General features: G+C 47.3%; 1 protein-coding gene across 3 annotated transcripts in view; it reads left to right on the top strand.

Annotated features, from left to right (window-relative positions):
- ZFC3H1 (zinc finger C3H1-type containing) overlaps nt 1-25,654 on the top strand; it is an 833,014-nt gene that overhangs the window by 371,039 nt on the left and 436,321 nt on the right. For all 3 annotated transcript variants that reach the window (XM_086921759.1, XM_086921741.1, XM_086921749.1), the window contains exon 22: nt 5,385-5,571. In XM_086921759.1, the coding sequence (XP_086777885.1) occupies nt 5,385-5,571 (187 nt within the window). The remainder of the gene's footprint in view (nt 1-5,384; nt 5,572-25,654) is intronic.

The following is a 25,654-nucleotide window of genomic DNA, read 5'->3' as shown; positions in this document are numbered from 1 at the left end:
GTACAGAACCTTTCGCTCAGTCACTCATGCTCACTTATTCTCAGAGAAATATACATAGAATATACGGTGGTACGTTTTTCAATAATATTTATTGACCCAACATTATTCTTGGTTAACAAATGTTTCCTGCAATGATTAGGAGACAGAAGCAGTTAAATGTGATTACAAGCACCAAAAGTGTAAATAGCAGTTTTAGTTTTATCTTGGTGCTAAAACGACGTATATATGCAGAAATATAAAGAAGGCAGTAATCTGGTGTACACCTACTACGTGGATCCTACTCTTAATTGTACCTAGCGTGTATGTGGGTGTAAAGCCAAGAATTCCCCTAAGGGATGATCCAACCCTATTACCTGATGGGAAAGAGTGAAAGGCCCATCTTGGTCACGAGATGTCAGACTGTTGTGTGACGATCTAACATCATGCACAGAGCGTGTGTCAGTGGAAGTACTTACTCTACTAATCTAATGGGATGCCCATCTTTCATAATAGAAAGCCGGCTTACAATGTGCGCGTAGATTAGTGGTGTTCTGGATATATAGATAGTCTCCTTGTTGACGAAGATAGTGATGGCATTTGTACGTAGTAGGGAACGAGAGCTTGCACATGATCAGGGTGTTGTGATGTGAAGCTAGATGTAAAACAGGTTTAGTTTCCGATAAACTAATCCAATATTGTTGTGCGTGCTTGTAGGAAAGTGGGTTTCTGTTGCAGTAACCACCCCGCTTTTTGCCAGACTACTGATGCACTTTTACTTGTTGATCCCTGGTTCCCTGCCAACCTGGTTCCCAGGCCCTGTGTTCTTTCCCCAAAACAATCCCAATTGGCATCCCTGGCCACAGGTCAGCCCCTGGTAACTGTTACCACAGGTACCCAGGGCACTGTGACCAGAGAAGGCCTCTAAGGGCTGCAGCGATGTGAGAGGAATGGGTGGAAAATAAAGCGAGGAGGTCTTATAGGCTGTTGAATGATGGCTGCATTTATTGTCAAAACATAAAGAAAGTAGAATTGGGGATATAACTGTACACTGTGTGATGTATGGAAAAAGGAAACCGCTGTAGTTGATGCCCTGGAAGTTCATTAGTTATGGCTTTTTCTCATCTTCTCCTCTGATGGATGGTGACACCGCCCCAGGTAGAAAAAGGAGAAAGATGCGGTTAGATGAGATTGTCCTGTTTAGGGCAAGACACAGGTAGTGTGAACCATGCCGCCACGTGGATGCAATTAGAGAAAGTAGAACATAATCAAAGAAAGAGGGGAAAAGGGATCAAGGAATATAGCCCGGCGTGACCACTGACCAGTATAGTTAGGACCGGGGGAAGGTTAAAAAAAAAAGGAAATCTTAAGTAGCAACAAACAGAAGGCGGCCTATCTGTTCGCCGGGGTTCAGTTTATCTCGTCCCTTCCTTTTATCAGGAGAATGACTTCCGTTCAGCCTTTGTGCAGCCCGTATGATTTGTGTGGTTTGGTCTAAATAAGGGATTCAGGGTGTGGGCGAAAACGTGTGTGGAAGTGAAAAAAATGGTACAACGTATCTTGCCCTGAGTGTCCCTAGGACTCTCCACCCCCTCCCTTCCCCAATATCGGTGACCACTGGCCTGCTTCACGTACCGCGAGGGCCACAGCTCTCCTAAGCTAAGGCGGTGTTGTAGCATCCTCCGGGGAAGTCCACCAATCCTCCGTCCACTCCTCCCGCTTGATGTCTTCTCCCTCTTCACGGCGTTTGGGTGTCTCGTCTGCTTCTCGTCCTCGAGTACAGGTCAGCCAGTCTGTTTCTCATCCTGGCTCCTCCGGGGTGCTTTGTTCTGGTCTCTGTGTTCCGTTTCTCCAATGCGCACCCCTCTGCATCTTCCGGGATCTCTATTTCTGCAGCTGACTCCACCCTTGGTCCTCGCGTAGCGTCATTTGTTTGGGCGTGACTAGGAAGATGGTGTTCCTCGTCCTGTAGGGGAAAGAGGCCTAAGGAAGTTAACTCTTTCTGTGCCTCTTCCAAACTCCCATTAGCTTAACCCCTCATTGTACATGGTTTTATCGGGTGGCTACCCGGCTCCTTCTCACAAGCACTTATTGTGCCACCCTTAGAGATCCTGTACCCTGACACTCACACACACTGCCTTTGCAGGCTGCCTGTCTTGGTGCAGAACAAAGTGAAGTCGACATGATGCACATCCTTGTGTGCCATGCCCACAAACTATTGCCCTAGCATACATCAGTCACCCTTCTAGCTGAGTGGCCTATGCCAGTGGTGAGGGTACAGTGCCCTACAGTGCCCACGTCCGTTCCTCGGCACTGTAAGTGTAGTGCTGCCATTAAGAGTATATAGTGCTTGGAGTTTGTCATTATGAACTCCACAGCACCATAATGGCTACTCTGAAAACTGCGAAGTTTGTTATCAAACTTCTCAGCACATTAAACCCACACTGATGCCAGTGTGGGATTTAATGAAAAATGCACACAAACTGGTGCACACCAGCCTGACACCACAAGACCTGTTTCTGTATCACTAGGGTGGGAGCCTACGCTCCCTGAGCCCAGAAACAAAGCCTTTCCTGGGCAGAGGTGTTCACACCTCGTCCAGGCCAGGAAGAGCCATCTTTGGCAGGGGAGCTTCAAAGGCCCGACAGCCTTTGTAATGCGACCCCCAGGCTCTCCTGCGATCAGGAGCAGCCCCCCTTCCTGTCTCCCCTACCTTTGAGGGAGGATGAGCAGGAAAAACTAGCCAGCCCAGGAGGTGTGCTCACCTTTGCCAATCCACCAATCAGGTGGGGCAGTTGAGGTGAAGCCCATTCTCCAGTGCTCGCCATCTTGGTGATGGTAGGCCCTCCCCAATCAGGATAGGGATTGTGCTCACTCCCCCACGTGAGGTGGGCACACCAAGAATGTAGTCACCCTAAGGTTAGTAGCCCATTGGCTACTGATCTCAGAACCCCTAAAACGCTCCTTAGATTCAGTATTTTTTAGGGGGCATCCCTAAAGTAGGAAGTCAGATCTAGCTTATCTACAAGAAGAAAAAAGCAAGAAGGACGAAGAGCCGTACAGAGTTAAAGAGGACAACACCCACTGACTTGGCCCCAGTCCTACAGGCCTGTCACCCCTCGAACCTGCTCCTGCGAAATCCTGGCGTGTCCAGCAGCCAGCAACCTCACAAACCCTGGAGGATGGAACTGCCTTCACTTTTCAGACTGTTTCTCCAGTGAATACCTAACCAGTTTAAACTGCAGCTTCTGGTGCCAGCTAGAAACTGCAATACCAGCCCACTCTTCACCCTCCGAACCCGGCCCGAACTAGAGTGGAGAAACAAACACAAGGAGGTCCCCCGGCGATCCTGACCTGAGATCCGGAGACCCCTGACCTGCCTCAAGCCTACTGACTCCTGCAGTCTCAATCCAGAGGACCCCCCCCCCCTGCTGCGACCAGAGCGGGTAAGAAAATCCGATGTCCCAAGACATCCCTGCACCCGACGCTCCACGGCCTTGTTTGCCCAAACCAACGGTGCCTAACCATCCATCAACATCCCAACTTACCCCTCGAAGTGGTGGTCGCACCTGAAGAATCTCGTCCCCGAGTCTGCAGTGTTTTCTTTGTCCCGGAGGTTCTCCATTGGAAACAGGACATCTGACCTCAAAACAGCACCCAGCCGCCCTTGTGCCACTGATGGTGCACCTTTGGTGCTACTTTGATCCTCAGCTTACCCTGAGCTAAACCCTAGGAGCTTTGCTCCCACAGCCTCATGTCCTGTTGGCAGCACCCACCAACCGGAGACCCCCTACCCTCCATAGGATAACATTGGGCCTCAACACTTTGCACCCGGCTGCCCTAGTGCCGCTGAGGGTGCAACAGTGCATCACTGACACTCGGAGACCCCTGAGTCTAACCCCAGAACCTTAACTCTCAGAGTAGATTACTTACCCCAGAATTGGTAAACTGTTTTTCTTCCATAGGATAACATTGACACTTTTTCTCAAACATTTTTAAGTGTGGAGTTTTTGAAACCTAAAAATATTCGCACAAATAACGAAAATGTGTTTACTTCCCTGTTTCTAGGAAATGTCCCAGTGCTGAATCTTGGTATCCAGCACTGAGTTAGAAAAGTAACGTGAAAAGTAACTTGCCTGCAATTTTATTGTAGAAGCCCATTCAATGTACTACTCCAAAAAGTTTCTAAGTGTGGAGTTTTGAAAACTGAAAATATTCTTTAAAAAATCATGTGAATAACAAACGTAATTACTTACTCGTTTCTAGGAAATGCCCCAGTGCTGAATATAGGTATTCAGCACTGAGTTAGAAAAGTAACGTAAAAAGTAACTTGCCTGCAATTTACTGAAAAGTCATATTCATTTCAATGTACTGTATTTGCAAAGTGTTGCATACTACTGCTCCCAGTAAATCAAAAAGTACAATTTCTATTGCATTTCCAAATTGTTCGATATCCAGTAACTTATTACTGAAAAGGTTTTAATGCTTACCTGTACCAGGCTGTACCTGTATATTTCTTACTGCAGATTCCTCACGCCCAAAATAGCTAGTTTGTCTCAAAGGGTCTCCCTAATGTTATATATTTTTAATGTTGTGTATGCTATAGGCAAAAATTTGTTTTTATGCGATTTTAAATATGAAATTGTATAAAATAGGACTATTTTGTCTTCGGGGGTTGTGGAAGTCAGTGTGCACTCCAGCATTGGTGGTGTATTTGTCTTTTTTTTTTATTATTTAGGTTGCTGTGTTAAGTTTAATGTTGCTGGAGTTTACCTATATGGAAGTGTTATCCTAGAACTCCCAACCCGATGGCTGGCGATAGTTCAAGCATTATGAATCTATTAAAGATAGTTAAGCTGGAGTGATAAGTTAAATTTACATTTCTAAGTAAAAAAATTGATCGATACTGAGCATCTATTTGTAGCTATTCATTGTAAAAAATTGTACACTTTTATTAGGCTGCCCCAAAAGTATATGGTATTGCATAGCCATATTTGGTATATTTTTTCATTTCTTGTGGAACTAAGTAAATTAAGTTTACCTGTGGGAATTGTTTTTTTTCCTGTAACTTTGTGGACAGTAATTAGAAAACGTTTCAGAGAAAACATGTTATCAAACGTCTGACTGTATTTCTGATGTATGTTATCACCAAAAACATGTAAAAGTCTCTTTTGAAGAGGAGTATTTCCTAAGTTTCATACGCTTAAGGAAATGTCATAATTTTGATAGTCATTTTTTAGGCATTCCATTAAGTCTTGTGTTCTTCAGGAGCATATTTTCTCTTAGTCATTGATTTGCCTTGAAGAATTGCTTGCACACATGGATTTGTTATGTAGCTTATGTCAAGCATAAACTGATTAACTAGTTGTGATTTAACGGCCAGCCATTCTTTTCTTACTTTATTGTAGGACCGCCTCAGAACGTTTGGACTCCACTCTAAATGTTTTGGCTCGAGCTTTGGAACATAATAGAGAGAATACTGAAATTTGGTGTCACTATCTAAAGCTATTTTCGAAGAGAGGAGCCAAGGAGGAAGTGCAAGAGATGTGTGAAACAGCAGTGGAATATTCCCCCTCATATAAACTTTGGTGGACTGTAAGCATAATATTACAATGTTTATTTATCTAGATATAGTTTATATAAATCATTTATCACATGAAATGTTTGCAGTGTGAATCTTTTTTGGATCCACAAGCTGTGCATTATACTGCCATCTAGTAGTTGGGCTGGAAAGTCTCCTTGAAGTCTGCTTTCTCTTTTTTTTTTCCATGGCCTTCGGCAATCTCTCTGTGTGGCATTAGCCGAATGACCTAGAAATCCCTACATGCAGTTGGCATCTTCAGATTCATTTTTTAGGTCCAAGCCTCAAATGCAGGGCATGGCCCTGCTGGAGGCAAAGACTTATTGTGAACAGGAGAATTTCACTACTGCGTGAAACCACGCCCCCTTTTTCCATTGGCAGGCCTCTCGAAACTGAGGCCTGCCATTGGAAAAAAGCTCCTGTTAGCAGATTTGTCTGCTCTGGATCCCTCCTCTCGAGGACTCCATGACCTGCCTTACGGTAGCACGACAATATTTTCAGAAATATTGCCTTGGCAACCATGAGGCAGGTCACGGAGTCCTGGAGGGGAGGGATTCGGTAGCTGGTCCCGCCCCGTTTTTGTTTTTTTTTGTTTTCGTTTGTGCCGTCATTCCAGCATGTTCCTCGGCGGTGGAGGAGGTAGGGGGGAGGGGGTGCTCGTTTTAAGACTTGTGTATAAGAATGATTGAAACCAGTTCGATTACCTACATGCGAGCTTGTGTTAAAAGTAGACCTTTGGTGTACTAGGTCTTTCACATTGCTCAGTATACACTGTAATAGCAGTTTTATTCCTTCACATCAACGATTCACTCATTTCGTGCACAACTGCAGTGCAACGTGACTCGTTTTCTCTTGCCCACATTACATGTTCTCACTGTGTATGTATTTTTTAAATTTGACATACTCTCTAGTACGGTTTAACTTTGTTTTTTCAACTCTTTGACCATTCCAACGTGGCCGCCTGTTTACTTCGCTTGATACGTGACTCGTGGTGTTGTAACTTTAAACCGTGCAGATAGACTCAATCGATTTTACCCACAGTCCGCTTCACTTCATAAGCGTCTACCTTCACCTATTAGACTGATGTTACTTTTACCCTTAACTTAGACCAGGCAGTCTTTCCAATGCAGCTTGTGTGCTGACACACATTGTTTTTGTAAAATGCTGTTCTTTTACATTTATTACTATCAGTTACAGGAAGTATATTCCCACAAGCGTTCTATAGGTCATTTTTCTTACAGGAAGCTGGTGCATGTGCCCGCTTTTGATAAAGAACCAAGTTATGGAACATTTCGAGGGACGTATGTGTGGTTTAATTTCCTGGCACGGGGCTGGGCTCGCAGGAGGTCCGGCCTGGAGCGTGGTGCGGAGCCTGTGCTTATTACTGGGGAATCATGGCGCACAGAACTTTGCCTACTCTGATGTTTGTTTATTCAGCCTGCGGACAGGTTTTGAGCAACGCATTTTGCCTGAGATTGTGTTTATTTGATTCCGCAAGCAAGCCTGAAGTGCACTGGTTTGCTATCACTGATGGTAGAAGCCGCTTTGCTGGTGCTTATGTTGATTAGGGCTACACATTAACCTCGTGGCCGCTGCAGCGCAAATTACACACACCCTTCCTCCAAGAACTGCACACTGCCCCCGCAGTCCCCCAACTCCCCAAAGACAGTGCACAGAAAAAAATACGTTCTAAATAGTTCTTGCTGAGAACGCACTTGCATTTTCAGCCTTCTCGTATCTCTTGAATTTATTAGATATTTAAAAAGTACAAGTCGTCAAGTAAATGCCGCTTTCAGCACACATTTCTAGTTCCCATGCAATCCTGGGTGCACCTCCTTGCATCACCTGCTGATGCCAGAGAGATACAGCCTTGAACCCTATTCATCATTGTCTTGGAAAAGGGAGTGCTTTTCTCAGTCTTCAAACCCTGTAACACAAGCTCAGCATGAACGCCTTTGATTCATAAAATTACACAGGACGCTGCGAGAAGAAACCAATGCCAAAATCAGAAAATGCATTTCAGTACGCGACACCAGAATTCAAAGCCAACAAACCTGTCAACGCAACTGTTATAATTTGATCGTATGAAATAATAAACACAAGAGAGAATCGCCGAGCACGAACCATAAATGGCTGATATTTTCCCAGGGCGCATACAGCAAAGTTGTTAACTGCATTCCTCCGCAGTTCAAGTCCAGTTAAATCAATGCATACAATAGGAAAATAAAATCAAGTATGCAGCACAGATTTGTAATCCACCAGAAAAATATGATTGCAAACATGTTTGTATCTCACAAAGGGGTCTGGAACAAGCAGAGACAGGTTAAGAAATAGAAATAAAATGTCTACCCTCCCAACAGTTGCTGCACAAAGTACTCGTGCCCATGATGATATTTGGCCTTCAGCACAGCTCAATTATAAATAACCATAATTTGCGACCAAGTCTTCCAAAGCCCCAGGGCTGCTATCTCTGAAAGTCGGAGTGGCGAGGCAGGTGGAGTTTGGCACAGGACGATTTATCCTCTGTTTAGCAGGCTCAGAAGAACAGTAAAAGATGAGGAGGGAGGTGTAAAAAGAGAAATTAAAATAATCTCAATCCGCCTAATCTACAAAATGGGGAACCGTGCAGTTTTTCTGCTGGGTGTGGTCAAATGCGTAACACTAGCTTGCAATGTCGCTGCTTTGCAGTTAGGGCAGGTAACAGTCCAGTAACAGCTAAGATCTTATTTTTTAAGCATTTGCAATGCAATAGGTCTCGCATTTACAAGAGTTTGAGCTAATGCCATTGTAAATGACAATGCTTTTTATTTTTGGTTAAAAAACGAATTCATAACTAAAAGGCATTGTCATTTACAATGCCAATAGCTCAAACTCGCGTAAATGCGAGACCTATTGCATTGCAAATGCTTGTCCTTGATTGTGTCTGGAAACCTAAAGGAGAGCTCTGGAGTCAAGGAAGAAGGCATTGCAGAAAGTTTTTTTTCCACTGAAAATCCCAGTCGGGAAGAGGATTGTCTATGACCGATAGGAAGAGGAGGATCTGAAATCACTGATAGCCACCAAGGTGAACTGACCGCAACAAGAGCACGTGGTGGGAGAATGACAAAGGGGCATGATGCACACCCCCTTTACATTCTGCCTCAGGTAGCACCACAACTACACACAGGACACACAACAGGTCTGTAACCAGTCTCCTTAAGGCTCACAGTGCAGAGGACTGCATGGTATGTGCAAAGTTCTTGCCCAAGACCTTCAAAGCAAGGCAGAAGCAGAGGAGGGTTCACTATGCGATGGCATCGCCACAGAGCAAGCAGGAGTCATTAAAACACCTTGGCCTGTTACGCGATGACTAAAACATCCTGGTGACGGAGGGGGCCCAAGTGCAAGAGACTAAACTCAAGGAGAGGTCGTGAGGCAAACCGGAAAGAGCCACAGGAAAGAGTAGAAGGAACACAGCCAAAGTTAATCCCTCTGAGCCGAGACAGAGCCAAAGACTTTTGACTCTAAGAAACCCAAAGTGATGCCGAATTCGTCGACGCCCGAGGGTAGAGCGAAACCCAAGAAGCCACACAGCTCCATGACAAGGGACACCGATGGAGGAAAACTGCTAAAACCTACTTCAACCTCGAGAGAAGGATAAAAAGCATCGGATGGAGATGGTAAAGGTTCGAGGCATGTGGGCTGCTGAATTCATATCTGTGCATAGATCGCTGCCTAGTGTTGGGTCCGGATGATCGCACATTGTTGTCCTGGAAGAGTCTTCGAAGTATCACAAGATAGGTGGCTCCTCCCCTGGACTACAGTGCGCATGGGCATCGACTCCATCCCCACATTGTTTTTTTTCCGCCATTGGGTTTGAATGTATATTGGTTCACTCTAGTCGGAATCGATATATAAAAGTTTTCTTAAGGCCAAAAGGCTTTTAGGTTTTCGTCGGTATAGTCTTGCGTTCGGTGCCCGATTCTTTCCAGCTCAGTTCTGAGCCGGATATCCGGAAAAGCCGCGTGCTTTTCGACGCTGAAGGCCCGGTCGACGCCAAAGGCCTTATCGACGAACCATCATGGAACGGAACCCGTTCAAGAGATGTCCCGTGTGCAACTCCAAATATCCCCACATCGACGTCCACCCGGTGCGCAACAAGTCTTTCGCCGGATCATGATGAAGCCAGCTGCATGGCTTGTTCCTGTTTTCGATCCAAGAAGACTCTTCTGCATTGACGCGCTGCGCGCCAGGAAGCCCAGCAGACTGCACCGGAGCCTGTGGACATATTCGATGCCGGGGATGATGAAGGAGCTGACCGGGAGGTTCGGGAAAACCTGTCGAATCCCGTGTCGAAGGTCAAATCCAACTACGACGCGGATGTTGAAATGCTCGAAGCGGAAGAAGTCGTCGACTAGGTAGGAGACGACGACGGGGCCTTTGGGGCCATGGAAGATAGCTCGAGCTTCGGGCTCGGCTTCGGACATTGCTAAGGAGCCGCACCCTGCGAAATCGAAACCGAAAGTAAAAGCTCCGGTCTCGACGCAAGTGAATGCACTGATGCCTCCATCTAAACCAAAAGTGAGTATTGCTTTGGTCGGCTCAAAGTCCTTGGACCTGTCGGCACCGACGAAGCAGAAGGGCGTTATCGACCCGAAGAAACGGCTCAAGGGCGTCGAGACGAAGTCTAGCGCGCCAAAGACAAGGCAGTCGACCCGAACAAATTGGCGTCGAAGGCGGTCGACACCGACAAAGGGCTCGGTGATTCGAAGGTTCTCGAGCCTCCACGTCGACAAGACAAGGCCAAAAGCGGACCGACCCACGAGTCCACGTCTGGTGGTGCCTCGAAAGATTCCGTCGAGTCGACGCAGCCGTCCACCTCATTCTCCAAGCAGGTGGCAGACTCCCTAAAGCGCATCAAGGACAAGGATTCAAGTGTCGGGCCTAAGGATCCTTCACCTTCGAAGCCTGTCGATAAACCTCAGAGGATGTTGACGCCCATCCACTTCACTGCCGCCGAAGGCTTTCGCCCCTAAAATGGCCACCAACCTGCCCGAGAAGGTGTCCTCGGTGCCGAAGTCAACAACAGTGGTCTCTGCCATAAAGCATCGACAATCCTCGTTGGAAGAGCAACAGGAACAGTTTATCGATGCCGAAACAGGCAGACTTTCCCTTTATAAACGGAAAATTGTCCCGAACAGCCAATGGAGTCCTATAAAATTTCACTGAAGAAGAAATAGGATTCTACTTCGACACCTGTTCTTGTGGAAACTGTATCTCCACGTGGCCATGATGTCTCACCCACTTATTCAGATGTGGACACTGGGGAAGGTGATGATGATGAATACAACTATCCAGTATACACTGATCCAGATGATACCAATGAGCCCTGGGCAGCTGCTGCTGACCCAGGTGATCCTCACTCTACCCTAGACACTCAAATGTATGCTGTAAAAACGTCGCCTACTGAGGATTCGGCAGCGTTTAATGCCCTCATTGAAAGCTAAGAATCACGACGTCCAGCTCCATGCTGATCCCATTGAAGTGGACTTTCTTTTTGACACCTTTGCCGTCTCAGAGAGGACTGTCAATACTCTGCCTATGTTGAAGGGTGTCTTGAAACATGCTGGGGAAATCGTTAAAGAGCCTACGAGAGCCAGGGTGATAAACCCCAGAATTGAAAAGAAGTACAAACCGGCGCCTGGAGACTCTACTTACATCAAGGGACAGTTGCCGTTGGACTCTCTTGTTGTTTCTAATGCCCAGAAGAGGGCTATTTCACAAACCACGGGTGATGCTCCTCCCCCAGATAAGGAACCTAAGGTGTTTGAGGCATCGGGGAAAAGGGTGGCAGCTCAAGCGGCCTATATCTGTCGCATTTCGAACACTCAGGCACTTCTAGCCAGGTATGACAGGGCACATTACGACACACTGTAGACCCTGTTACAGCACCTGCCAGATGAATACAAAGAGGCAGCTGAGATGCTTATCCAAAAAGGGAAGCTCATATCAAATGCTTCTATTAAATGTGCACTGGACGCGGCAGACACCGCGGCCAGAGCTATTAACACTAGTGTCATGCTGAGACGACATGCCTGGCTCAGAATCTCCGGGTTCAAGCCAGAAATACAGACTACCATTCTCAATCAGACGGTAAACCCTGATCATCTATTTGGCCCAGAGGTAGACACCACCTTGGAAAAAATCAAAAAGGACACAAACTGCTAAGTCCATGAGGGGTCTACAGTCCCAGCAGTTCCGGGGTGGTTCTTTTCGTCGCTCAAGCACTAGAGGTGTTTCCAGAGGCCAGCTCTCCCAAACCATAAAGGCGGCACGCAGACCACATACACCAAACAAAGTTGAGGTGGATATCGTGGAAAAGGCGCCAAAGGCAGAGGTAGTGGAAACAACCACTCCAGATCCTCCACCATTAACCGACAGTGACTCCTTGTCACTGCCCCCTGACCACGCAACACCTGTCGGGAGACTTCAACATTTCCTGCCCGTCTGGAAGTCAATCACCACAGACAGGTGGGTCACTCGGCTTATACAGTAATGTTATTGTCTGGAGTTAACATCCACTCCACCCAACATACCCCCAAGACACCGTCCTATGTCCGCCGAGCATTTGCACTTATTGCAGCAGGAGGTCCTCGTCATGCTACAAAAAGGGGCAATCGGGCTTGTGCCTGTCAAAGAAAGAGGCACAGGAGTTTACTCACTGTACTTATTGAAACCAAAAAAGTACGGGTCCCTCAGACCCATACTGGACCTCAGACCCCTCAATCAGTACATTCTATCGGAGCACTTTCACATGCTGACCCTGCAGCAAGTCCTACCATTGCTCAGTCAGGGGGATTTTCTCACAACTTTAGATCTAAAGGATGGGCATTTTCACATTCCCTGCACCCGTCACACAAAAAATACCTCCGGTTCACCATCCAAATCCAACATTACCAGTTCAAGGTTCTGCCTTTCGGAGTCACCACTGCACCCAGGGTTTTTACAAAGTGCCTGGCGACGGTGGTGGCGCACCTAAGGAGACAAAACATTCATGTCTACCCTTATCTGGACGACTGGCTCATCCAGGCAGTCAGCCCAGCAGTGTGCCGCTCACATGTCCCACACCATTCACCATCTTCACGATCTGGGATTCTCACTGAATTACCCAAAGTTCAACCTGCAACCTGCCCACATACGGCAGTATCTGGGTGCGACGATAAACACTCTGGCAGCCACAGCACAGCCAAATTCAGTGAGGGTCAGCAGCATTCAATCGCTGATACAAAAATTCAGACCTCAACACTCGCTTCCAGCGCAGGTGTTCATGCAGTTGATAGGCATGATGGCCTCCTGCATCTCCATAGTCCCGCACGCGAGACTACATATGCGTCCGCTTCAAGAGTGCTTAGCACGTCAGTGGACTCAGGCTCAAGGACAGTTGAAAGACCTAGTGTTGGTGACCGGTCGTGCATACAACTCTCTGCATTGGTGGAATCAGCAAAACCTTTGCAAGGGATGACCGTTCCAAGTGCCTGTGCCATGGATCATTCTGACGACGGACGCTTCTCTCCAGGGTTGGGGAGCTCATGAACTCCACTACACTGTGCAGGGACTATGGACACCGCAGCAAAGGAAGATGCACATCAATGCTCTAGAACTGATGGCTATCTTCATGGCAATGAAAGCTTTCAAAGTACATCTGTGCAACAAGGTCGTGTTGATATGGACGGACAACATGACGGCCATGTACTACATTCAGAAACAGGGAGGAACACACTCTCCACAGTTGTCTCATCTGGCTCAGAGCATGTGGAAGTGGGCCATTCAGAGAAACATTTTCCTCATGGCCGAACACCTCCCAGGCAATGACAATCAGATGGCGGACCTGCTCAGCAGGTACAGCCACCAGATGCACGAGTGGGAGATACATCCATCAGTACTCCACCCGTACTTCCTAAGGTGGGATCATCCAGAGATAGACCTGTTCGCCACAAAGGAAAACGCCAAATGCCCAAGCTTTGCCGCCAGGTTCCCACACCCACAGGGCAATGAGATATGGATGAACTGGTCAGGCAAATTTGCGTACGCTTTTCCCCCAGCACCTCTAATACCGCTGGTGGCACGCAAGCTGAAGCAGCACTTGATGACTCTCATCCTGGTTGCTCCTACGTGGGCTCGCCAACCATGGTACACTACGTTTCTGGAACTGTCCGTGGTACTTCATCAAAGGCTGCGCCTCACACCCAGGCTTTTGACGCAGAGCCATGGCGACATTCAGCATCCAGATCCGCAACAGCTCAACCTGGCGATCTGGCTCCTGAGGTCTTAGAGTTTGGCTACCTCAACTTACCTCATGACTGTATGGACATAATCAGGGAGGCAAGAAAGCCCACCACAAGAGCATGCTATGCTGCGAAATGGAAGCGGTTAGTCATTTATTGTGCAGACCACAACATCAACCCGCTGGATGTCTCTATTTAGGACATCATTTGTTATCTCTTACATCTGTACAAATGTAATCTGGCCTATGCTTCCATTCGTATAAATCTATCCGCAATGGCTGCTTATCTCAAACGCAGCACCTCTCACTTTTCAGGGTGCCTGCCATTAAAGCCTTTCTGAAAGGACTCAAACGAGTCATTCCTCCGCGGACGCCACCAGCTCGCGAGTGGAACCTAAATGTGGTCCTCACCAGGCTGATGGGTCCCTCGTTCGAACCACTGCATTCCTGCGAGATTCAGTTCTTGATATGGAAAGTGGCTTTCCTTATAGCGATTACGTCGCTACGACAAGTTAGTGAACTCCAGGTACTAACTATCCAAGAGCCATTTATTCATATTCATTCCAACAGGGTGGTGCTTCGCACTAACCCTAAATTCCTTCCTAAGGTAGTTTCCCAGTTCCATATCAACCAAACTATAGAACTACCTGTGTTCTTCCAAAATCCAGAGTCAGTTGCGGAGAGGTATGCTCCACACACTTGACGTCAAGAGGGCCTAATGTACTACATTGATAGGACCAAAGATTTTCGGAAGACTAAACAACTATTTGTTGCCTTTTCGCCACAACACAAAGGCAACCCCATTTCCAAGGCTGGTATAGCCAGGTGGATCGTTAAATGTATTCAGATCGGCTATCAGAAAGCCAAGCGCACTCTCACCATTCCACCGCGGGCCCATTCCACCCGAAAGTTGGGGGTCTCCATGGCTTTCCTCCAAAATATTCCTTTAGAAGACATATGTAGAGCAGCCACATGGTCTACCACACACACATTTACCAAACACTACTGTGTTGATGTGCACTCCAAACAGCAGGCAGCTGTAGGGCAGGCTGTTCTAAAAACACTTTTTCAAACTGCTGCAGCTGGCACAGGTGGCTGCCTTTAATGGAGGGACTGCTATGTATATTATGCACAGATATGAATTCACCAGCCCACATGCCTCGAACGGAATATGCTACTTACCAGTATGCATCTGTTCTTGGCATGTAGGGCTGCTGACATTCATATCGCCCGCCCTCCTCCCCAGCGCTTGTAGCGGCTGCAGTACTCGCACATACTTCTAGCATGGTCATCATACACATAGTTTCACTCCATCTTGGCCACAATGGCTAAAAACAATCTGGGGATGGAGTCAAGGCCCATGCGCACTGTAGTCCAGGGGAGGAGCCACCTATCTCGTGATACTTCGAAGACTTTTCCAGGACAACAATGTGCGATCATCCGGACCCAACACTAAGCGGCGATCTATGCTCAGATATGAATGTCGCAAAAAACACAGTTGATGGACAGAATGTAGAACAATGTCATACATTCACCCCAGTACAAGGATCTGGGCCTAAATCCATTGTTCTTTTGCACTCCACACCACCCTGGGTTAGACACTGGCTATATGCAAATCAGCTCTGACCCTGTGCCTCATGGGAACAGTCCAGTCCGTTCTACATTCTGTCCATCAACTGTTTTTTGCAATTTTCACCCCGAGTGTTCTGGGTATACTCAGGCATGAGTCCCAGGCTCTCCACACCACTGGAGTCAAGCTATCCAGGCTGAATGAAGGCTGATAGCCAGGAACCGGTCCTTGGATGCTTGATTCCTGTCTGGGAAAGACATGGCTTGGTAGTTCGGACTGGACTGTTCCCATGGGGCACAGGGTCAGAGCTGATTTGCATATAGCCAGTGCCTAACCCAGGGTGGTGTGGAGTGCAAAAAAACGATGGATTTAGGCCCAGATCCTTGTACTGGGGTGAATGTATGACATTGTTCTACATTCTGTCCATCAACTGTGTTTTTTGCAGATATGAATGTCAGCAGCCCTACATGCCAAGAACAGATGCATACTGGTAAGTAGCATATTCGACCAGCTTGATGCCATCCACAATGACTAGTGCCTTGTCTTCATCAAAGAGGCGCTCTGTATGAGCAACGCGAAGCACTGAGGCACCCCGACCTAGAGGAAACGGGAGCTAGAAGAGAAGGATTGCCAAGCTGGAAATTTGATTTGAACCAACAGGCCCTGCATTCTGACTGAGTGCACCTGCTGCATTAGCTGGAACTGTCGCCCTTTTGATGTACCGTGCTTCAAGAGTGGACTCCCAGCAAGCTACAGGTTGACAGAACTCACCAGGATCAACTCCACCAAGAGTACTCTGCCTTTAGTGCATCAAGTGGACTTAAGGTTTTAGGCCAGGTGCATTGCGGGAATTGTGGTTCTTAACTTTTAAGGACCATCTTGGAATTTTCAGATACTTCGATTGTGTTTTGGGCCCTCAAGAGGGAGGAACTTCAGGAATAAGTTCCAGAAGTTTGGAACAAGTTTGGGAGAAAAAAACTACATAAAGGTGACTAAGTTCTAGAAAGTGTTTATTCTTTAACCCCTTCCAAGCTGATGACGAGCTGGGCTCGTCATGGTGTAGCCTCCTCATACACTGATGACGAGCCCAGCTCGTCATAAAACAATGAAAATAAGCAATTCCCAGCACAGGAGGGGAATTGCCTTAGCAGCCATGGAGTTAAAAATTACTCTTCAGTTCCCTAGATTGGATTTTGTAATTTGGTGTCATTTTAAAGATAGAAATATTTCCTATGTTTAAAAATGGGTGCAGGAATTTTTTTTTTTGAAAACCTTTATTATGTAAAGAAAGAGCCAGTTACAGACCTACAACCACGGAGGCTGGTCAGTCGCACATAACAATATCAACATCAAAGTACACAGCTCTTCAGCCGACAACCCGGGGGTCCGGCAGCGATATCTCGTAAAAGCATGTGGTATAAATAGGATTAGTGAAAGGTTTCGCATTTTATATAAATAAAACAACAAACAAAACACAAAAAAGATTGAGGCATTACTGTGTGATAAAGGTTGGCTGTCCCTTATGGCAGTGGGAGACGGGTGGAAAAAATGCTACAGTATAAAAGAGGAGAAACCCTGGGGAGGGGAGGGGGGGACCCAGGTGCGAAACAATACAGTGTAGTGTGCAGGATTTTTATCGTGCGTTGAGTCTTAGTTACTGAATGGGTGTTTTTTAGTGCTCCTGAGGTAATCCAGCCTGCTTGCCACCATGATACCCAGGGTTGAGCAAGGGAATAGTTTGAGACCTGTACTGAGTCCTAGACGGTTAATGGCTTTATTGCCAGTGGTAGATGCAGATTTACCACTACTGATACCCCACTTTTCAACCGAGAAGAGGTAGTGCTGTTCTTCCTCCAAGGTTAAGAACTTCTCCAACTCTTCCTGTAGTCTTGGATAGCGGGCTGTTAGTTTCAAACACCAGAGATGAGAGGCTCTGCACCCCTCGCATATTTTTTCAGTGTTCTCTGAGGTCAAGCAGGCGAGCACTCCTGCCCAATGATGTGCAGGGCAAAACCCCAGAGCACGACCACTTCCTCCAAAGTGTGGCATTAACTTCTCCCAGAAAGCACAGTTTCTCCAAAATTCAGTATAGCTAAAATCTTACAGCACCAAGAACACGTTAAGCCAACCTCCAGTATGGCTCATTTCCATAGCTCTCCTCCCCCTATCATCTGCAAATTCCTGCCTTAAGTCTGCCATCTGGCTGGGTCAGAGGGGCTGGCAGGATCGATGGACCTGGGACCCTGTTGTCCTCCTTTGAAGCTCATACTTTATGACCCCTTCCTCTTGCATTTCTGTGTAGCAGCCCTCTCTCCAACAGATAGCCCCTCTCTGGGTGAGCATTCATCAAAGCAGCCTGGCTAATCCTGTTAACGCTGACCAATCTGGGGAGACCACAGGAAGGCTGGATTTTGGCTTACAACCGAGAACGTCTTAACTTTTGTTCTTAATATTTTAGGATAAATCTAACAATAGTATATTGTTGGATTTATTAATACCATTCTCCTAAGTCTTTGAATGGTATTCCCATTTATTTTCTAGTGATAGTTATGAGTTCATAAACTACTGGAATGTTATCATATAGGGCTAGGCATCTACAATGGAGAAACTGCTGCGTGCAAATTCTCCATCAGGAGATATAAAGCATCTTTTATAATGCCCCTGCTTATAGTTACAGGACTCCCCACCCCGGGACACCTAGGGGAAACCTTAAGTGTCCTGAATATGCAGAAATAGTGTAGATCCTCATTCCACTTGGCTCCTACACCAAAAAGTCGCTTTTCTGAAGCACTTTACTATAGAAGGGAAAGTGAAATCAGTATTTATTTATTTATTTTGAAAGTTTTATATAGCGCGAACAAGATCTTCGCAGATATCAGAGCGCTTTACAGAGAAGGGGAGCATGTATACGCAGATACATCAATCATGTTAGAAGTACATTGAGGTTATATCATAAAACAGTGAAGTCAATCAAATTCAGAGTCAAAATAAAATACAAAGGGTTCGAACAAATAGTACAGATGAGTAACGAGTCTTTGTAGTTTTATCTCCAGTAGTGGTTCAAGTGTATTTAGCCATGAGGATCGCTTTTACTTCTTTCTTGAAAAGTATGGAGGATGTGATCAGCCTGGTTTCAGGGGGAAGCGAATTCCAAATCCTGGGAGCCATTCCCGAGAAGGAACGTTTATAGGTTTTTTCCTTGCGGAATCTTTTAGGCTTTAGCAAAAGATTGTTTGTACCTCTAGTGTTTCTGGTGCCTCCAGAAATCGTAAGCTTCTGTGCGAGGTATCTAGGTGAGCTCAGGTGGATAGCCTTGTGCGTCAAACAAGCGATTTTCAGGTGTATTCTGGCTTCAAACGGCAGCCAGTTCAGGGATTTGAAGTCAGGGGAAATGTGTGAGTGGTTTTTTGATCCAGTGATAAGTCTTGCTGCGGCGTTTAAAGAGGCTCTTAAGGGTGCCGTAGTAGCTAGGGGGAGACCGCAGAGTGCGGTGCTGCCGTATTCTATTCGAGGTATGACTAGTGATTGTACCGCAGTTTGGAAGTCTTTGGCTGGAAGGAAAGGTTTAAGTTTCCTAAGGGTGTTGATTTGGTAGTTCGCTCCCTTAGTTGCTTTGTTGATGTGTTCCTGCATGCTGAGATTGGTGTCAAGTGTTATGCCCAAAGATTTTGCTGAGTCCACAATGGTGGGTTGAACATTAAGTGCTGTGAGGTCTTTAAGCCACATTTGTGCGGTAGTGATCTTCGCGGGTGGTGAGATCAGAAGGAACTCTGTTTTAAGGGCATTGAGTTTGAGATGATTAGCGGCCAGCCAAGATTGAGTGCTTCTGATCGTTGAGTTCAAGAGCGTGATGTCTTTGGGTGATTGTAGTTTGAGATAAAGTTGGGTGTCATCAGCATACATGTGGAAGTGTACATTGGATTCTTGCAGCAAAGTGGTTAGAGGTTCCATAACTAAGTTGAACAACGTTGGGGATAGGGAGGATCCTTGTGGTACGCCTAGCGATACAGGTCTTGGCGCGGACATCAAGTTGTTGCTCTTGAATTTCTGCGACCTGTTATGCAGAAAGGACGTAAACCATTTGAGCACAGTTCCAGATAGGCCCATTCTTGTGTTTAATAGTTCGAGTAAGCTCTCATGTTTGACGGTGTCAAATGCGGAGGAGAGATCAAGGAGGATGAGGAGGCAGGTGTCGTTATGATCTAGGATTTGGAGGGCGTCGTCGATTATGTGAGTCATAGCAGTTTCAGTACTGTGATTTGCTCGGAAGCCTGATTGATGAGAGTTGAGGAGATCAAACTGAGTAATGTGTTTAGTCAATTGTATTTGTGCGCATTTTTCCAGCAGTTTGGCAAGAGTCGGAATGTTGGTAATGGGACGGTAGTTGTTTAGGTCAGAGGGGTCGGCTGTAGGTTTCTTTAGCAAAGGTGTGACTTGTCCGACTTTGAGGGAGTCGGGAATGATCCCTTGTTGAAGTGAGCTGTTAATGATTTTGGTCCAGAGTGGAAGGAGCGACGGGGTAAGGACTTTGACAGCGTTAGCAGGAAGGGGGTCCGTGAGGTGATTGGATGGTTTCAGAGTGCTGAGCAGTTTGCCAATTTCTTCTTCTGTGTAGGTGACAAAGGTTGACCAGGAGGCATTGTTTTTTGGTTTAGTGGGTGCTATGCGGTGGGGTTTGGGGAAGAGGCTTGCGTCCATGAGGAGATCATTCTTTATGTTGTCAGTTTTTTGGTAAAAGAAAGAGGCGAAGTCTTCGCAGGAGGGAGCTTCGCGCATGGTGTTGAGAGGTTGGGGTTGTTCTTTGGATTGTGTTCGGATAAGCTCAAACAGCTTTCTTGGACGATTTTTGGCTTGGTCGAGCTGACGACTGAAGAAGTCTGATTTTGATCGTTTTATTTTCCTGAAGTAGGCATTTCTCTTTTTCTTCAGGTTTTTTAGGTTCAGTGCAGAGGGAGCTGATCTCCAGGTGCGCTCTGCCATTCGCATTGCGCGTCTATCGTCATTGAGACTCCCGTCGTACCAGGGGTTGGAGATTTTTGCGGTGGCTTTTTTTAGCTGCAAGGGTGCGACTTCGTTAATTATTGAGGTCATAGTGTTGAGATAGTGATCAGTCAAGGATTGGACGTCCTTAACGCCAGCAGGAGGAAGTAGTAAGTTGCAGCTGTTGGGGGGCAGCGAGTTTGAGTTTAGCTTTTTCATGTCTCTTTTCCAGACTTTGGGCCTGGCGGATTGAGCAGGGTTAAATTTAACTTTTTCATTGATGAAGAATGTGACAATATGATGATCTGACCAGTCACAGGGTTGGATAGATTCGAGTTGGATAGAGTCCTCTTTGGAGATGATAAGGTCAAGGATAGAGCCTTTATCGTGTGTTGGACTGTTGCAAATTTGGGTGAGGTCAAGGGCGTTAAGGAAATTCTTCAGACCTTTTACCACCGCATCATTGTGATCGTTCCAGCGGAGGTTGAAGTCACCAAGGTATATTTGTGTGAGTTGTCGCCCGGAGTTGATTGAGATCATGTCCATGATTTGTTGGGAGAAGGTAAGGTTGTCACCGGGTGGGTGGTAAACGCCGTGCAGAGTGCAGATCTGTTTGCCCTCACTGACAATATCGAGGCAGATGTATTCACAAGACGTTGGGGAGGGTATGGAAGGGGAAGTTACTTTCAGGACAGAGAGGTTGCTCCTGTATATACATGCGATTCCGCCACCTTTTTTATTGCCAGACCTATCAAGCCTAGTGATGTGGTAGTTGGGGGGAACCAGAATGTCCATTATAGGTGTAGAAGCTTCTGTTAGCCATGTTTCAGTAATGATGATTAAGTCAAGATCCAATTTTAGGATGAGATCGGCAATGGCGGCGGAGTGTCTAGCGGCTGATCTGCAGTTGAGCAGAGTACATTTGAGACGGGGTGTGTCGATGGCAGAAGGGTGTTCTAGAGCGAGGGGGACATTACTCAGGTTACTATGGATAGCGATTCTGTTGTTCAGTGTGGGGGGTCTAAGGGGATTGGAGTGAATCGTGGGAATGGCAGTGAGAGTGTTGGGTGTGATGCTATGGGGACCTGAGTCATAGGAGCGGAGGAGTGTGGTTGTGTCTAGGTCTGAGAGAGGGTTGCAGGAGCGATGGGGGCGATTTTCGCGATTGTGAACAGGGATTGAGGTCCAATGCGGTGGGAGTCGAGTGCGAGAGTTCGCCACCCGTTTGGAGGACCATTTGGGAGGGGAGGTGATGGTGGAGGCGCGTGATTGGTGTCTGGGGTGTGTGCTGAGTATTTGTTTGATGCTGTGAATGTCTTGTTTGATCTGGTGGAGGGTGTTGGGTGAGGGGTGATTGGAGTGTGATAGACAGAGTAGTTGTTGTTTGATGATGTACATCTCTTCTTTGAGCTGGAGGAGGGAGGCCGTAATGTGGTCTATTGTGGGAAATGTGTTGGAGGTGGGGATGGGAGGGTCGGGCGTGGATGACATAGGGGAGAGGTTGGTGGCGTGGATGAGAGTATTGGTGGTAGGCGTAGAGTGCAAGGTGGAGGATGGGCGTTTATTAGTGGTGGAGGGGGTGGAGGTTGGGTAGTGGGGGGTGAGACTGGGGAGGGTAGCGGGATTGTAGATTGTTCTTTTTTGAGAGGGTGGAGTTGAGTTGATGGAGGTGGTGTGTTCTGTGTGATTAGTTAATGGGAGGAAGTGGGGGCTGAGAATGGGGGGGGATAAATAGTGGGGTTTGCCTTTGTGTGTGACGGTCTGATGTTGATCTATGTTAGGCGGGTTGTGGGTGTGAGTCATGGTATCAGGGGTGAGAGGAACGGGGATGAGAGGAACGTGGATGAGGGCTGTTGAGTAGGGGGAAGGGGTGGGGTGGTTGTTGTAAGCGGGAGAGAGATCTATGTCTGTGTTTGAGGGATGAGGGGTAACTACGGTAGGTGGGTGAACGACTAAGGTGCCGGGAGTAAAGGGGTGATGCATGTCGTTTTGGGTGGGAGCTGTGGTATTAGGGGTGGGAGTAATTTTTGTATCCTGAGGACAGCTTTTATAGTGGCCTAACTTATAACTACAGTTACACCCACCCCTGTGGGGAGGCCCTGTGGGTACCTGAAATGCCACAATATTGTAGTTTATCACTTTGTAAGTGCACCTACCACTAGCGTTGAGTTTGGGCACATTTTTCATTTAAAAGCACTGGTGCAGCACAGGGCTGCTTTTAAAATGACCTCAGGCTTTCAGCAGTGCACACATGCAAGTGCAACAAAGGCTGCTGGCCTCTAAACTGCCATGCCCTATTATGTACTAGGCACTTAAGGTAGTTTTAATCCCCCTGCAATATTATGTACTAGTGATTTGTAGGGTAGCTCATGCCAGATATGTGTTCCCTAATATATAATGTACCCTCATGTATGTGTTTTCACTGTGTTTTCAACATAGCACTGGCCTTGGACCCGGTTAGACAGAGCCCAGGGACAGTCAGTTGCCAGCAGTACACATCAGCCAAAGCAAAAATAGGGGTGCACAGGGCACACAGGATGACTTTGCAACTCTCTCTAGAGAAAACGAGTAAAGACTGACAAGACATCTATGCAGACTTGCCAGATGAAGAGATGGAGTCTTATTCATCGAAACCACCAGACAACATCACTGCATACAATACAATAGTAAAGAGGGCTGCAGGCAGCTGTAGAGTACAGCTGGAGGATTAACAATCTGAAGAATACTTCCTTCTGGAGACACTGCTACTGGAAGAATAGAGAAACTAGTTTCTTCCAGTGCTTTAAAGTATGCTGCGAATAAGGCAGTACCATAAAGGGTAGAGAAGTGCTGCTTCTCCTCAAAGGGACCCACCTTACATCTGAAGAAACTTGCTAGCAGACTCATTCATTGTGGCAATGGCACGGAAAAGAGCTGATACACCTACGTCTAAAAGCCTACCTCCTGAAAAGGAGAGCAAGAGAATAGACATGGTGGGGAGGAAAATTGAAAGCTCATCAGCAATACAGATAGCCAACTGAGAATCCTTGTTGATTGGGTATGCTCGCCATTTGTTGGGTGAGACTGAGGAGCTAATGAAGCATCTCCCAGTGGAATTCAAGAAGAGAGCAAAAGCTGTTTTTTAGGAGGGCGAGACAATTGCCAACAAGTGCCTAAAATGTGTGAGACTGAGAGACTGGGAGAGAGAGACTGAGAGAGAGAGAGAGAGAGACAGAGAGAGAGAGAGAGACCGAGAGAGAGACTAAGAGAGAGAGACTAAGAGAGAGAGACTAAGAGAGAGAGACTAAGAGAGAGAGACTAAGAGAGAGAGACTAAGAGAGAGAGACTGAGAGAGAGAGACTGAGACTGAGAGAGAGAGACTGAGAGAGAGAGAGACTGAGAGAGAGAGAGACTGAGAGACTGAGAGAGAGAGAGACTGAGAGAGAGAGAGACTGAGAGAGAGAGAGGCTGAGAGAGAGAGAGACTGAGAGAGAGAGAGACTGAGAGAGAGAGAGACTGAGAGAGAGAGACTGAGAGAGAGAGAGACTGAGAGAGAGAGACTGAGAGAGAGAGAGACTGAGAGAGAGAGAGACTGAGAGAGAGAGAGACTGAGAGAGAGAGAGACTGAGAGAGAGAGAGACTGAGAGAGAGAGAGACAGAGAGAGAGAGACTGAGAGAGAGCGAGACTGAGAGAGCGAGACTGAGAGAGCGAGACTGAGAGAGCGAGACTGAGAGAGCGAGACTGAGAGAGCGAGACTGAGAGAGAGAGACTGAGAGAGAGACTGAGAGAGAGACTGAGAGAGAGACTGAGAGAGAGAGACTGAGAGAGAGAGACTGAGAGAGAGAGACTGAGAGAGAGAGACTGAGAGAGAGAGACTGAGAGAGAGAGACTGAGAGAGAGAGACTGAGAGAGAGAGAGACTGAGAGAGAGAGACTGAGAGAGAGAGACTGAGAGAGAGAGACTGAGAGAGAGAGACTGAGAGAGAGAGACTGAGAGAGAGAGACTGAGAGAGAGAGAGACTGAGAGAGAGAGAGACTGAGAGAGAGAGACTGAGAGACTGAGAGACTGAGAGACTGACTGACACTGAGAGAGACTGAGAGAGACTAAAGGGGAAATACACCTTGCAGGTCTTTAAAATTTCCCTTAGACCTTCCTTGTTTTACACATCCCTGTGTGCCAAGCCCACAGAACACTGCCCTGGCAAATATCTGCCACCCCCCCCCTAGCTGGGTGCCCAATGCCAGTGGTGTGGGTACCACTGCCATGGGCCCAGCATGGGATGGCTTCTGCTGGGACAAAAGCTGAGACCCTCTCACCTCAGGATGGCGCTCTTGGTTTGTCAGATCGACCCTAAGCTGTTCTCCAATCCTTCTGCAGAGGGTGAGGGCCAAGTAGCCGAGCTATCCCCCTGCCAACACCTCCACAAGGCTGTATGTGGGAGCAATTCTGTTGCGTGTGGTGTGCCTGACACCCCAGGATGTCTCGATGTCGCCTAGGATCTCCTCACTGTGGTCAAGACCTCCTGCTGCCCACCACTATGTTGGGGTGGGGGACCAGTTGCCCGAGAGGTTTTAAGCGTTAACACCGCCAAAAGTCCCTTTAGGTCACAAACGTCCGGGAGTCACTCCCGGACTCCAGGGCATGCCAGTGTCATAAGGGCCCCCAGGCTGAGATCCCCGTCGTTGGCAGAAGGTCCACAGCGGGAAGAGTTTGATAGCTACCATTTTTCTGAGGCCCCAAAGCTGCTGCCTCTTTCTCAGGCCGTAGCGGTCGCCGTAGGATTATACTCATACCTCAATGACCCTCACGGGTCTCTCTGCTCTCCTCCATGCCATCGGGGCTGGCTAATGCTGCAGGGTGGGGGGCCTGTGGCGAAAGCATAGGAACCCAGGTGCCAGTGGTTACTCCTCGACCATCACCGAGGTAAGCAAAAATGCCCTCGGTTGTGGGAAACTCCCGTCGATGTCTGTACTCCGCAGTATGTCTGGGGATACCATCCTGGCCTCGAACAAGAGAGCAGGCGGCAGGATAGAGAGCGGGGACACTGTAGGCAGCAGGGCTCAGACAGACGGTGGCCACTCTCTAATGTGTTTGCCGCATGGATTGCTGCGCCCTGGCTAGTAGGTGTCACCGATCCTCTGGAGCTACTCAGACAGTTTCATTTTGGTCTGGGGCTCTGATAATTACAGCTTAAGGTGGTCTGGGTGGCAGAGGAGTAAACAGCGTGTCCTACCTCGCTGCCATCTTGGCCACGCCCCCTTCAAAGAATCTTAAATTGATTGGCATGATATGTTGAATATTCAC

This window comes from Lissotriton vulgaris, chromosome 1_1 (genome assembly GCF_964263255.1).
Source record: "Lissotriton vulgaris chromosome 1_1, aLisVul1.2, whole genome shotgun sequence".
NCBI classification, from domain to species: Eukaryota; Metazoa; Chordata; class Amphibia; order Caudata; family Salamandridae; genus Lissotriton; species Lissotriton vulgaris.
The sequence above is the reverse complement of the archived record's forward strand: the minus strand, read 5'-3'. Positions and strand labels throughout refer to the sequence as shown.